Source organism: Protobothrops mucrosquamatus, unplaced genomic scaffold (genome assembly GCF_001527695.2).
Source record: "Protobothrops mucrosquamatus isolate PMUCROS unplaced genomic scaffold, P.Mucros_1.0 scaffold1645, whole genome shotgun sequence".
NCBI lineage: Eukaryota > Metazoa > Chordata > Lepidosauria > Squamata > Viperidae > Protobothrops > Protobothrops mucrosquamatus.
This window is the reverse complement of record NW_015387804.1, coordinates 233,461-247,666: the sequence shown is the minus strand read 5'-3', so window position 1 is coordinate 247,666 and position 14,206 is coordinate 233,461. Positions and strand designations below refer to the sequence as shown.

The 14,206-nt window shown below is 38.8% G+C and overlaps 1 protein-coding gene across 1 annotated transcript in view; it reads left to right on the top strand.

The window, feature by feature from the left end:
- CNTN1 (contactin 1) overlaps positions 1-14,206 on the top strand; it is a 173,608-nt gene that overhangs the window by 53,906 nt on the left and 105,496 nt on the right. The window contains exons 9-10 of the mRNA XM_015822697.1: positions 11,858-11,975; positions 13,166-13,316. Of these exons, the coding sequence (XP_015678183.1) occupies positions 11,858-11,975; positions 13,166-13,316 (269 nt within the window). The remainder of the gene's footprint in view (positions 1-11,857; positions 11,976-13,165; positions 13,317-14,206) is intronic.

Genomic DNA, 14,206 nt, shown 5'->3' with positions numbered 1-14,206 from the left:
AATTTTTATCAATATGGAGAAGATGGATTGTTTATATTCAAAAGAAGTATAGAGTGGTAGAATATAATTTAGGTTTTTAGATTTTCTCACTTTTTCTATCTTTTCATGTAGATCAAGATATTTTGTGGAGTTAGAGATATTAGTATTTGTTTACTTTTATATGAATATTATCCTGGGATTAGGTTTGGGAAGTCCGGGGTGGGGTGGGGGGTTTATATTTGTTATTGTGTTTATGTATGTTATGATTGTTTCTTTTTGATGGAAAATAATAAAATTTCTTTGGAAAAAAAAAAAAAAAACCTAGTCAGAGCGGTTTTAAAGAAACTGCGAGCCGCCCACCTATATGCCAAACTCTCAAAATGCGAATTCCACCAGGAAAAGATAGACTACCTAGGTTATCGCATATCCCCACAAGGCATTGAAATGGACCCAGAGAAGGTCAGGGCAGTATTAGACTGGGCACCACCCCACACAAGAAAGCAACTACAAAGTTTCCTGGGCTTTGCAAACTTTTACCGTCAATTCATCCCCTCATTTGCTCAGATAGCCCTGCCCCTCACTAACTTACTAAAAACAAAGGGAGCATCCTCAGTAAAACATAACCAGTCACTAACATGGACAATGGAGTACCAAACAGCGTTTGAGAGATTAAAGAGACTTTTTTCTGCCGAACCAGTACTGAGGCACCCAGACATGGATAAGCCCTTCGTAATACAAGTGGATGCAAGCGATGTGGCAGTGGGGGCTGTACTATTACAAGAAAACGATGACGGGGTATTGCAACCCTGTGCATATACATCCAAGAAACTCACGGAAACAGAACAGCGCTGGCCCGTATGGGAGAAAGAGGCATACGGGATACATTGGTCATTACTCACGTGGCGCCAGTTCCTAGAAGGCAACAAAATTCCCTTCCAGGTGTGGACTGATCACAAGAATTTGGAAGCCCTGAAAACACCCAGGAAGCTCAACCCCAAACAAGCCCGCTGGTCCCAGCATTTCCACCAGTTCCAATTTAAGCTCAAACATTTGCCGGGGAGAAAGAACTTCCTGGCAGATGCANGACCATGGTATCTTGTTGCACCGGTTAGGGGGGTTGGGGTTGGGGGGCACCGTTTTACGGTGGTTCTCCTCCTACCTCTCGGACTGGTCGCAATTTGTGTTGGCAGGGGGGCAGAGGTCGACCTCGAGGTGCCTCACTTGTGGAGTACCACAGGGGTCGGTCCTCTCGCCTCTCCTGTTCAACATTTATATGAAGCCACTAGGTGAGATCATCTGTGGTTTCGGGGTGGAGTTTCATCAGTACGCAGATGACACCCAGCTGTACATCTCCACCCCGGACCATCCCAACGATGCCGCGGAAGTAATGTCCCGGTGCCTGGAGGCCATGCGAGTCTGGATGGGGAGGAACAGGCTTCGACTCAACCCGTCCAAGACCGAATGGCTGTGGTTTCCGGCGTCACGACATAGCCAGTTGGCTCCATCCCTGGCTATTGGGGGTGAGTCATTAGCCCCCGCGAAGAGGGCCCGCAACTTGGGCGTCCTCCTGGACACTCGGCTGTCTTTAGACGATCATATGACAGCCGTGGCCAGGGGGGCTTTTCATCAGGTTCGCCTGATACGCCAGTTGCGCCCCTTTCTGGATCGTGACGCTCTACGCACGGTCACTCAAGCCCTCGTTGTTTCCCGCCTGGACTATTGCAACGCTCTCTACATGGGGCTCCCCTTGAGGTGCACCTGGAGGCTCCAGCTAGTTCAGAATGCGGCCACGCGGGGGATTTTGGGGGCCTCTAGATACTCCCATGTAACACCTCTCCTGCGTGAGCTGCACTGGCTGCCTGTGGCCTTCCGGGTGCACTTCAAGGTGTTAGTAACAACCTTTAAAGCGCTCCATGGCAATGGACCTAGGTATTTGCAAGACCGCCTCCTACCACATACCTCCCTTTGACCAGTCCGCTCCCACAGAGAGGGCCTCCTTAGGATGCCGTCGGCCAGTCAATGCCGGCTGGCGACCCCCAGGGGGAGAGCCTTCTCTGTGGCAGCTCCTGCCCTCTGGAATGACCTACCCCCCGACCTACGTACAACTGCGGACCTGCGCCTTTTTCGCCGAGCCCTGAAAACTCTTCTATTTCGTGCGGCCGGCCTGGCGTAGTCTTAATTAGGTTTTAGTATAGGTTTTTATATGGGGTATTTTAGAGCAGGCCTTTATTTATTTAATTTGATTTTAGAATAGATATTTATTGTGATTTTTATTATCGCCTGTTCACCGCCCTGAGTCCTGTAAGGGAGATAGGGCGGTATACAAATCTAAATAAACAAACAAACAGTGGCAAATCCTTCAGCCCCATGGAGGGAAATAGCCATGGATTTTACAGTGGAATTACCAGAAAGCAATGGGAATACTGTTGTCTGGACGGTCACGGACTTGTTTTCCAAACAGGTACACTTTATCCCTTGCCCAAAGATTCCCACTGCAAAAGCCTTAGCGAAACTTTTTGTCCAGCATATTTACAGATTGCATGGAGCACCCCAACGCATCATCTCTGATAGGGAGTGCAATTTACGTCTGCATTTTGGAAGGAATTTTTATCCCTCTTAGGAACCACTCAGGGACTGACATCTAGCCATCATCCACAGGGGGATGGACAAACAGAACGGTGTCACTCAGTACTTGAGCAATATTTAAGATGTTTTATTGATTATCAGCAGAAAACGTGGACGGACCTACTACCTTTCACAGAAGTTGCCTACAACAATGCAGTCCACTCCACCACAGGTTACACTCCTTTTCAAATAGCCAACGGTCAAAGTTTCAACCCCATGCCAGAATTAACCCCAAACGAACCAACGATCCCATCACTGAAAGAATGGATGGAACAATTACAAAACACCTGGCCAATAGTTAGAAAAGCACTAGATGAAGCTAGGCAGGCATACAAAGCACAAGCCGATAAAAAAAGGATCGAGCCTACACCATTCATTATAGGAGAAATGGTGTACTTATCTACAAAATACCGGAAGTCCCTACAACCCTGTAAAAAACTGGGACCAAAATATATAGGGCCTTTTCCAATTAAAAGAATCATAAACCCAGTAACAGTAGAATTAGAATTACCAAAAAATCTCAGGCAAATACACCCAATTTTTCATTGCAGCTTGCTGAAAAGAGAGCATCAGTCATCATTACGGCCTAAAATCCCCCCACCACTACCTCCAATCATGGTAGAGGGCGAACAACACTTCGAGATAAAGGAAATCTTAGATTCTAGGAGATATCATGGAGCGACTCAGTACCTAGTTGCATGGAAACACCTCCCTGCCTCGCAAAACGAGTGGGTCCATAAACGTCATGTCAGAGCCCCAAAGCTATTAAAGAAGTTTCACACAGAGTATCCTAACAAGCCTGACTAACTTTTATACCTGTTTTGTTTTCTTCAGGTGGATCTCTCTTATTTTTAAGGGGGCAGGATGTCAGAATCCAAATATATTCCATCTCTAGTTATCAACTATGAAAAACCGCATTTCTGCCTGCTCTGGATTCTGTCATACGATGAAGGGAAGGGGGTGAACAAAGGGGCTTTATGGCCCTCACTTCTTTCAGCCTACTTCAAAGGGACTGGATGTGGATATCACCAAAAGGACTAACAATAACAATGGGGGTCATTAGCTTNAGCTTTCATGTAATCCTTTCTGAAGTCTCCTCCCGGCAGTGAGGAAAAGGGGGTGAGAATGTAATGCCTGGGATTGTCGCTGGGAGAAGGGGGTGATGGGGTGTGGCTAATGGGGGATCCCTTAAAACCTTGAATGGGAGAGCTTGGACCCAAGTCCTGTCTAGAACGCCTGCATCCAGCTTTCTCTTAATAAAGATGCGTGTTGGAAGAAATATTCCAGGAGTTCTGTCTTCTTAAGATGCAAAGTGGGGTGGGTCCTTACAAACCGATTCCATTGGATATGTGGGAGATAATATGGGTCATAAATGTAAAGTTTACCCAGGCCCAGAACTTAAGAGAAAATTTCTATAAAATGTTTTATAGATGGCATCTGGATCCTAAAAAGTTGTCTTGTATGTATCCTAATTTACAGCCTAAATATTGGAGATGCGGTAGTTTAGATGCTACTTATTTCCATATCTGGTGGACTTGTAGAAATATAAAAGCTTTCTGGATTAGGATTTGGTGGAACATTCAAAAGATTTTTAAGAAAAAGATAAAGTTCACTCCACAATTATTTTTGTTGGGTATTATTACAGATTGTGATACTAAAAAAACTAATTTGATGTTGAATTTGATAACAGCTGCAAGATTATTAGTAGGGCAATATTGGAAGAAGGACTGCTTGGCTACTATAGAAGAATGGACGCTTAAAGTGTCAAACTTAGCAGAAATGGCCAAGATTTCTGCTTATTTGAAGGATCAATCACAAGAAAGATACACTTCAGTCTGGAGAAGATGGATAGATTATATTCAGAATAAATATGGGACTAAAAAGTTCCATTTGGCTTATGAGTAAATTTTAGATTATTATTATTATTATATTATTATTATTATAGTATTAGTATTGTATTGTTTAACAATTAGGTTGTTAATTTGTTTATTATTGTGTTTAATTTTAATTTGTTTAAATTTATGTTAAAAGGGAGTTAAAGCGCGTTATGGACTTGGTTATTTAAATAGTTGGTTAATGTTAATTAGATTATGATTATTATATTTGTAACCCTGTGTTTAGCTCTGGGAAGTGGGGGAGAGGGAGGGGGTTGGGTTGGGTATGGGGGTTTATATTGTAATTTTTATAAAACTTTTAATAAAAAAAAAGCATGGTCTCTTTTACCTGTTCCTCATACATTGCCTGATCTAACAAATAATGATATTGTTTTTTAATCATTTTATCCTCAGTACCAAATAGTATTTTGTCCAGCCCTATCGGTTCTAATTTTATGCCTAACTCTTTTTTATCTTTCCAATATCTCGTCTGTAATTGAAGGTATGCCCACTATTCTAATTCTATCCCTTCGTCTTGAAGAATTTTCCTGGGTTTCAATTCTCCTTTCTTGTCTAGAACATTTTTATATGTTATAATCTTTCCTAATTGGATAAACTTTGGATGTACATGCATTTCTAACAATGAGATCCAGCTGGGAACTTGAGTATAATTTGGTTGCCAGGTTTTAACCCATACATCAATTAGAGCTTGTCTGATATAATGCCTTCGAAAATATTTGTGTGTCTTATATTTCTGATCCCATAACATAGCATGCCATCCTATTTGTAAATCATGACCTTCCAGACATAATAATCTCATGTTCTTTAATAATATCCAATCCCTTACACATAATAATACTATGGCCTGATAATATTTTTCCAGGTCCCTTCGAATCCTGCAGTAATTTTAATTTAATTTAATTCTTGCTCTTTTTCATCGCCAAATAAAATTGAGTATAATTTTGTTAAAGTTTTGAAAAAAATTCTTATCCAATTTTATGGGTATACATTGGAACAAAAATAAAATTTTGGGTAGCACATTCATTTTGATTACAGCAATTCTGCCCATAAAGGAGAGCTGTAAATTGGTCCAAGTATCTAAATCCTTTTTAATCTGTTCAATTAACTTATCATAGTTGTCTCTTTTGAGTGTAACGATGTCAACACTGCAAATACTGTATATTGTTGCTTTGACAATGTGCAGAACTGTCTGGTATATATATAGTTAAACCAGCAACTGGGAAAGAGGGAGGAGCATAAGGATAGCCCGGGAGAAAGAAACCGGAAGTAAATCACATCTTCCAAGTTGATTGGAAGATGTGAACCATGACCCTACAATAAGGGAGTGGAAAATGCTTGGAATGTTATGCGTAACGGAAGAGAAGCAGACCTAAGCATTTCCTCCATGCTGTACTGACGTCTCTGTAACCTTTTATTTTTAGGAGAAAATATGCCTGAAAGTCCTTTTAAGTGTTTCGTTAATCAGACACATGACAAACACATCTAGCAGTTAATTGTACCCCTGGATATCTTATTTTGTTCGTAATTTGAATACCTATTCCCCATATTTACTCAGTATTTCCATCAATCTTGTCCCTGATTGTAATGGCTCTTCAATTATAAAAACTAAATCGTCTGCGAAAGCTTGTGTTTTAAACGTCTCTTTCTTGATCTCTAAACCTTTAATCTGTTCATCTTGCCGAATTACTCTGATTAATACCTCTAGGGATAGTATAAACAACAATGGCGATAACGGGCAACCTTGCCTCGTGCCTTTTTGAATCTTAAAGCTATCGGTCATTTCTCCATTAATTACTACTTTTGCTGCCTGTTTAAAATAAACTGATTTGAATATATTTAAAAATTTTTCCCCAAAATCCATATACAACAATTGATTGAACATAAAGTCCCATTTCACATTGTCGAATGCTTTTTGTGCGTCAAGAAAAATTAAATCCATTTGCTTTTCATTGTGCACTTCATAATACTCCAATATGTCCAAAACAATCCTGACGTTATTTCTTATGTATCTTTTAGGTAAAAAGCCATTTTGATCAGAATGTATAAAATCTGCTAGAAATCTTTCAAGTCTTTGCACTATTATAGCCATGAAAATCTTATAATCCGAATTTAATAATGAAATGGGTCTATAGTTCTTGATATGCGCCAGGTCTGAGTTTTCCTTAGGAATCAAGGTGAGGAGGGCTTCTTCCCATGAGGCTGGTATTTTAGCTTTTGTTAAAACCTCATTAAATAGTTCCAACAATATTGGGCTTAAAGATTCTTGTGCGATTTTATACATTTCTACAGGTAGACCATCTGGCCTGGTGCTTTATTATTATTTTGTTTCTTGATTGCCTCCAAGAGTTCTGAAGTTGTAATCTCTTTGTTCAAGAGAGTTTTAAATTCTTCTGGCACTTTCGGTAGGTCAGCTGATTGTAAATACTGTACAATGTCATAATTATTTCTCCATTCATCATCTTTGTATAAATTCTTATAAAACTCATATGCCACTAATTTCTTTCCTTCATTCTGGTACACCATATCACCTTCTGCATTATAAAGTTTAGTAATCCTCTGCTTGTTATTATGTTTTTTAATTTTATAAGGCAACCATCTCCCTGGTTTATTGGCATTTTCGAAGAAATTTTGTTTAGTACGTTTTATCTGCTGTCCTAATTCTTCCTTCCCAATAATATTCATCTTGTGTTTAATTAGATCTATCTGTTGTTTCAAATCACATCTTTGTGGTTCCTTTTGTAAATTTTCCTCAACTCTACTTAATTCTTCTTCTAAGTGTCTTTGTCGTTGTGTTTTGATTTTGTGTTCCCTGGCCATGTAAGAAATGGCAACGCCTCTCATAAAGGCTTTGACTGTATCCCATAAGTTTTGGCAATTCGTATCTTCCTTTTTATTTGTCTTCCAATTTCAATTTGAATTCTTTATGTTTTAGAATTGCTCTTTTCAGAGTCCATCTTCTCATATTTTTTTGCCCCTTCCATCTAATTCTAATTGGATTATGGTCAGCCCATGTGTTTGTATCGATTACAATATCCTCTACCTCTAAATTTAAGTCTGCTGACATCCACACCATATCAATTCTGGACCATGATTGATGACGTCCAGAGTAGAATGTAAACTGTTTTTTCTCTAAATTCCTCTCTCTCCAAGTATCCTGAATATTGAGCTCATCTACCATTTTTAGGAATGTATCAGGTATTGTTCCTCTGGTTCTTTTTCTACTCTTTCCATATTTGTAGTCTAGGTGTCTATCCACAATTGCATTGTAGTCTTCCATTATACAAATGTTGTCATAGTCCAATTGATTAATAATGTTATGTAGTTTTTATAGAATTGTTTCTGCCCCTCATTCGGGGCATAAATTCCCACCAGGAGAATTTTTATTTTATTCAAAATTACTTCCACTATTAAAATTCTACCCTCTTCGTCTTTATAAATTTGCTTTGCCAAAATTTCCTGTTTGATATATGCTACAACTCCTCCTTTCTTGTATTGCGAGAGTGCCGCAAACATGTTTCCCAATTTAGGGCAGTTTAATAAATATTGATATTGTTTTTTTATATGAACTTCTTGTAACATAATTATATCTAAATTCATCTTATTAAGCTTGTTTAATTTTTTTTCCTTTTTATTGGAGAGTTGAGACCATTAACATTGATGGATATAGATTCAACACCTTTTTCCCCCTCCTTATCTATATTTGGATCTGGTTACTATTGTCGGTCTAGACTCTTGAATTTGTAAATCCTTTCCTCTTTCCACTAACAATCTTGTCGGTCTAGCCTCTTTAATTTCTTTAGGTCTATTCTCCTCATATTTCCCTTCATTTTTCCCATTATCAATATCCTCTCTAATCTCGACTTGTTTATCTTTAGATTCAGTGGCCTCAGCTGGTATCTCTCCTTCCTCTCTTACCTCTCTTTCAACTAAATCTTCCTCACTGCCAAAGTTTTTCCTATAGAATTCCTCTGCTTTATCTATGGAGTCTAAACGGAACTTTTTCTCTTGCCATGTAACCAGAATCCCTTCCGGGGTTAACCATCTAAAGTTAATATTTTTTCTCGTCAGTTTAAGGGTTATTTGTTGGTAGGGCCTTCTCAAGTCTCTCACTCTTTTAGGTACTTGTTTAAGTACAATCAGCTGTTTACCTCGCTACTCCAATGAGTCATCTCTGAACCTGAAGAGTATTTCGTCTCTAATTGATTTCTTAATAAATCTAACGTGTACTTCTCTGGGAAGATTGTGCCGTCTTGCATAGTTCGTGTGGATTCTGTAAGTCTCATCTATCTCACTGGCCATCTCTTCTTTGCTGGACCCCAGAGCCCCCGCTAGTATATCTGACATTATCACTGGAAGATCTTCACCTTTTATCTCACATACATTTTGGAACCGTAAATAATGAGTGGCCTTCTCAAGTTCCAGGGAAATAACTGTGGATTCTAATTCTTTGTTAGCCTGAACTAACCTCTCATTCATTTCATCTACTCTCTGCTTTTCTTTATCCATCCTTTCCTCCATTTCTGATAGTTTTTGTTCGTTTTTCATAATCTGCTGATGAAAGGATTCAAGTTTCCCATCCATGGACTTGATTTTGTCCTTAAGTTCCCCTGTGTCGTTTCTTACTTCCCCTATTTCTTTTTTTAGATCTTCATGATTCTTGCACATCAACTCTTGCATTGATTGCAACATTTGTTGCAAATCTCTGAATGAGTTTGCCCTATCTTTTTGCGCCATTTCTTCTAGCGATCTTTGCCTGGCAGGGCTCGGTTCCAACAATGTAGTCTGAGATGTCTGTTTCCTCCCTATTCCAACCCTTGTAAGATTGGGGATACTAGACATTTTTTTCAATTCTCCAAACCAACCTCCCCACTTATTTACATTTTTTGTAATATTTTCCAGAATATCAGAGTTATCACTTAGAGTCAAAAATTTCTGCTCATATATCTACTTGACATTTACAAACAGTCACTTTCCCTTATTATTAGTTTCCCCCCCCCTCTTATAGCAATTCTCAGTTCAGCCAGCAGGTGTCCTTTGGCTTTATCTCTAATATACGATCTGCCTGTTCATTTCAAAATGCCTACCTCCTTGACTTCTTCCAGGCATTCACTCTGAACCTTAAAGTAAGCTTGCCTTCCTAAGTTAAACTTTCCTTCCTTGGAATAAAGAAAGAAGAAAGAGACTCCTTTTCTCCTTAAATCTGACCAACGTAGTATATCCGCAGTGTAGGCAAACCTTTTAAGCCCAAACCTTCCTTTTCGCCGCTTTTCCAGAGACGAGGGAAAATCCCTCCTCCCCTCTTGTGGGCATTTGAAATCTTCAAATTTCTATCAAAACCCTCTGGAGCGCTCTTGCACCGGATCCCTTCTGTCCAAGATCACTGCTCAGATAACTTTTGACTGTAGTTGTCACGTCTCGTCCTGCTATACCACCGCTATGCTTCGGCCAGCTGACAGCTGTCATTCCTTCGCGGCCGCCATTGTTGGCCAGTTCCTTCCTCTGCTCAACTTGCCAAGGCTTCTCCCGAGTTCGCCAGTCCCGACTGCCATCTGGAACCGCTCCCCAGGACACCTTGTTATTCCCGGTCCCCCTCCAAGGAACCAGGGACCCCAAAAGGTCTGTCAAGCAATCGGAAACAGGGGTAGATGCTCCGGAGAGTCGTTCAACACACCCGTTCTTCTTGGCAGCTGGCCCTGCCCCCCCACTGAACTATATTTTTCAAAGATCCTGGAGCACTGGGGAACTACCAGAGGACTGGAAAAGAGCTGATGTAGTTCCCATCTTCAAAAAAGGAAAAAAAATGGATCCAGGAAATTACAGACCTATCAGCCTGACCTCAATACCTGGGAAGATTCTGGAAAAAATAATCAAACAACGAATCAGCGAACACCTACAAGCAAACCAAGTCATTACTAAAAGCCAACACAGGTTTGTCAAAAACAGATCATGCCAGACAAATCTTATTGCATTCTTTGACCAAGTGACAAAATTAGTGGACCAGAGGAATGCTGTGGATATAATTTACTTGGACTTCAGTAAGGCATTTGACAAAGTAGATCACAACCTACTACTTGATAAGATAGAAAAATGTGGGTTAGACAGCATCACCACCAGATGGATCCGTAGCTGGCTGACTGGCCATATTCAGTGTGTGGTCCTCAATGGAACCACATCTACATGGAGGGAAGTGTGTAGTGGGGGGCCCCAGGGCTCTGTTCTGGGCCCAGTACTCTTCAACATCTTCATCAACGATTTGGATGAGGGGATAGATGGGGAATTCTTCAAATTTGCAGACGACACCAAGCTGGCAGGAATAGCCAACACTCCAGAAGATAGGCTTAGGATACAGGAGGATCTGGACAGACTTGAACACTGGGCGCTAACAAAATGAAATTCAATGGTGAAAAAAGTAAGGTTCTACATTTAGGCAAGAAAAACCAAATGTACAGATATAGTATAGGGGGTACCTTGCTCAATAGTAGTAACTGTGAGAGGGATCTCAGAGTCCTAGTGGACAATCATTTAAATATGAGCCAGCAGTGTGCTGCAGCTGCCAAAAAAGCCAACACAGTGCTAGGCTGCATTAACAGAGGGATAGAATCAAGATCACGCGAAGTATTAATACCACTCTACAATGCCTTGGTAAGGCCACACTTGGAATACTGCATCCAGTTTTGGTCACCACTATGTAAAAAAGATGTTGAGACTCTAGAAAGAGTAGAGAGAAGAGCAACAAAGATGATTAGGGGACTGGAGTTTAAAACATATAAGGAAAGGTTGATGGAATCGGGTATGTCTAGTTTAATGAAAAGAAGGATGAGGGGGGACATGATAGCAGTGTTCCAATATCTCAGGGGCTGCCATAAAGAAGAGGGAGTCAAGCAATTTTCCAAAGCGCCTGAAGGCAGGACAAGAAGCAATGGATGGAAACTAATCAAGAAGAGAAGCAATCTAGAACTAAGGAGAAACTTCCTGACAGTTAGAACAATTAACCAGTGGAACAACCTGCCTCCAGAAGTGGTGAATGCTCCAACACTGGAAGTTTTTAAGAAGAAACTGGACAGCCATTTGTCCAAAATGGTATAGGGTTACCTGCCTGAGCAGGGGATTGGACTTGATGACCTCCAAGGTCCCTTCCAACTTTATTATTATTATTATTATTATTATTATTATTATTATTATTATTATTATTATTATTATTATTATTATTATTATTATTATTAAATCTATGTTTGCCTAAAAAAATTAAGGTTGGTTAAGATGTAAGGAGAAGAAAAATTACAATCTTATTCTCAAAAGCAATCATTATTATCTTGAAATACATCATTATCTATTTTTACTATGTGTTTTACTCACAGTATTGGAAAGGAGAATTGAGATTTTCTAGCCTGAAGCTTGAAGATTCAGGCATGTATCAATGTGTAGCAGAAAATATACATGGAATGATTTATTCAAATGCTGAATTAAAAGTTATTGGTAAGTGTATTATACTACATTATTATAAAACATTTTAGGAAGAAAAAGCAATAATTGCATTCCTATTAAGTTTCCTCAGTAGTACCTACCAACTGATAATATCTGTGTTCAATTCTAACTGCTAGCTTTGAATTTTAAATTCATTCAACTATTCAAACTATTAGGGTCAAAGGAATAGCTCACCTTAAATATGTTTAGAAGGATCTGAATATTTTGAACTACAGATAGATCACTTAGCAACCATTCAAAGTTCTGTCAGCTGCCAGCTGGTTATGTGACCACATATCAGGTGCTCAGCAACCAGCCTGCATTTATGGCTGTTTGCATTTTCCTACAGTCACATGACCATGTGTTATCTTTTTGAACAATTTGAATATTCTTTTGCATTGTGGCTTTACATTTAAATATAAATGTATGATAGGTTTATTGCATTTTATGCTGTAGGATTGTTCCACTGAAAACAAATTGATTCCTCATTAGCTTTACACAAACTCCATGTTTGATCTGAAGAACTCTATTACATACTTAGAAGTTTGTGGATTGTGGAAATGTATACAAATGCTTATTGTACATTTGCATAATTTGTAATATTTCAAATTGTTTTTGTGTTGTCTAATTGGTGTAAACTTCTTTGGAAATATTTGAAGAATTAGAATGAAACTTGTAGAAAATGTTGTGGCATATATTAATTCAAGATAGGGAGAGAGAAATAGAGAGAGACAGACAGATAGACAGATTTTTTTTCTCTCTCTTTTGATTCTAGTGAGTTACAGTAAGGATGGAAAACTTCTGTCAACCAATAGTATTTTAAGCATTGGTGTTGATTTTAGTCTGCTATACCAAATATATCTTTTGTTTCTTTTGAGTCTTTCAACATGTAGAAGAAATACATTTCTTCTATGTTTCTTACTTTCTGGACTTGATTAAATATGTTTTTTCAAGTAGAATTAATGCATAAATTCATTTATTTACTTAAACTCTCTATTTTGAGAATAGATGAAACTATAAAGTCTTACAAACGCAACATTATGGTTCAACTTTATTTTATTCTGCAAAATCTCTCTAGGTTTTCAGTACAATTGACTATTATATGCTATTGTCAGAAGGAGTGTCTTCAGTAGACATAGGAGTACACTGGTAGCATTGCATTGTAAAGTATACATGTCTAATAATTATGTTTTTCTTCACAGTTTTACCTCCAACCTTTGAATTCTATCCAATGAAGAAAGAGGTTTTGGCTGCAAAAGGAGGGCAGGCTATAATTGAGTGCAAGCCTAGAGCAGCTCCTAAGCCAAAAATTACCTGGAGTAGAGGGACAGAAATTCTTAGAAACTCAACCAGGTTAATATTACTACTGAATATAGTAAATAATCTATAAAGCATTATTTGAGAGTTCAGTATCAAATTAAAAAACCCTGTGTTTCTGCATGGTTTGGCCTGAATATAAGTGTGCCACAGAAATGGGAAATTTTGTTAATAAAACAGAAATTGTTTTAGGCTAGTTGGTCATATTGGTCTTCTTCATAGTTAGGTTGTGTGAAGAAACATTGTTAAAGGAAAACAGGTTCATGCATTTTTTTCTTTTCTTCAAATTCTGCATCTCCATCAGTATAGCTAGTTTATTCATTTGAGCTTTGTTTATTGCATAAAGATAGGCAAGAGTGACAAGAAACGAATGAACCTGGTGGTTGCTTTTGAATGGTGGTTGCTTTTGTACGAATCTAAAAAGTGTACAACTATTTTAAGGAGTCTACTCATGGGCAATACAACTGTTAGAGAATTTTAATTTTTCTGTTGGTGAAAAAATAAATCAGAAGCTCTCACAGTTGACTGCATTTTAGCTGATTCAAATAACTTCTTTATATTAATATCAAAATATTTACAATACCATACATTCTTCTTTACAGCATCATAGCACAATGAAGACTTCTTACAGAGAGATACAGAGACAAAACCAGAGACTGGAAGAATCCAGCTCCTAACTCAATACCCTTTTTGCACAGACTCAGTAGCACTTTCTTCACATTGGCTAACTGAGTTACCACATGACTCTTCCTGCTCATGAATATTCCAACACTCCTCCCTTCATGACAGGAAGAGACATCAGACCTATTGACTTAATACATTTTCCATAGTGAACACCACCCAATGGTTTAGTCATCATGTCTGCCAAATTATCCTCAGAAGAACAATGATGTAAACTAATCAATTTTCCTTTTACAGCTTCCCTG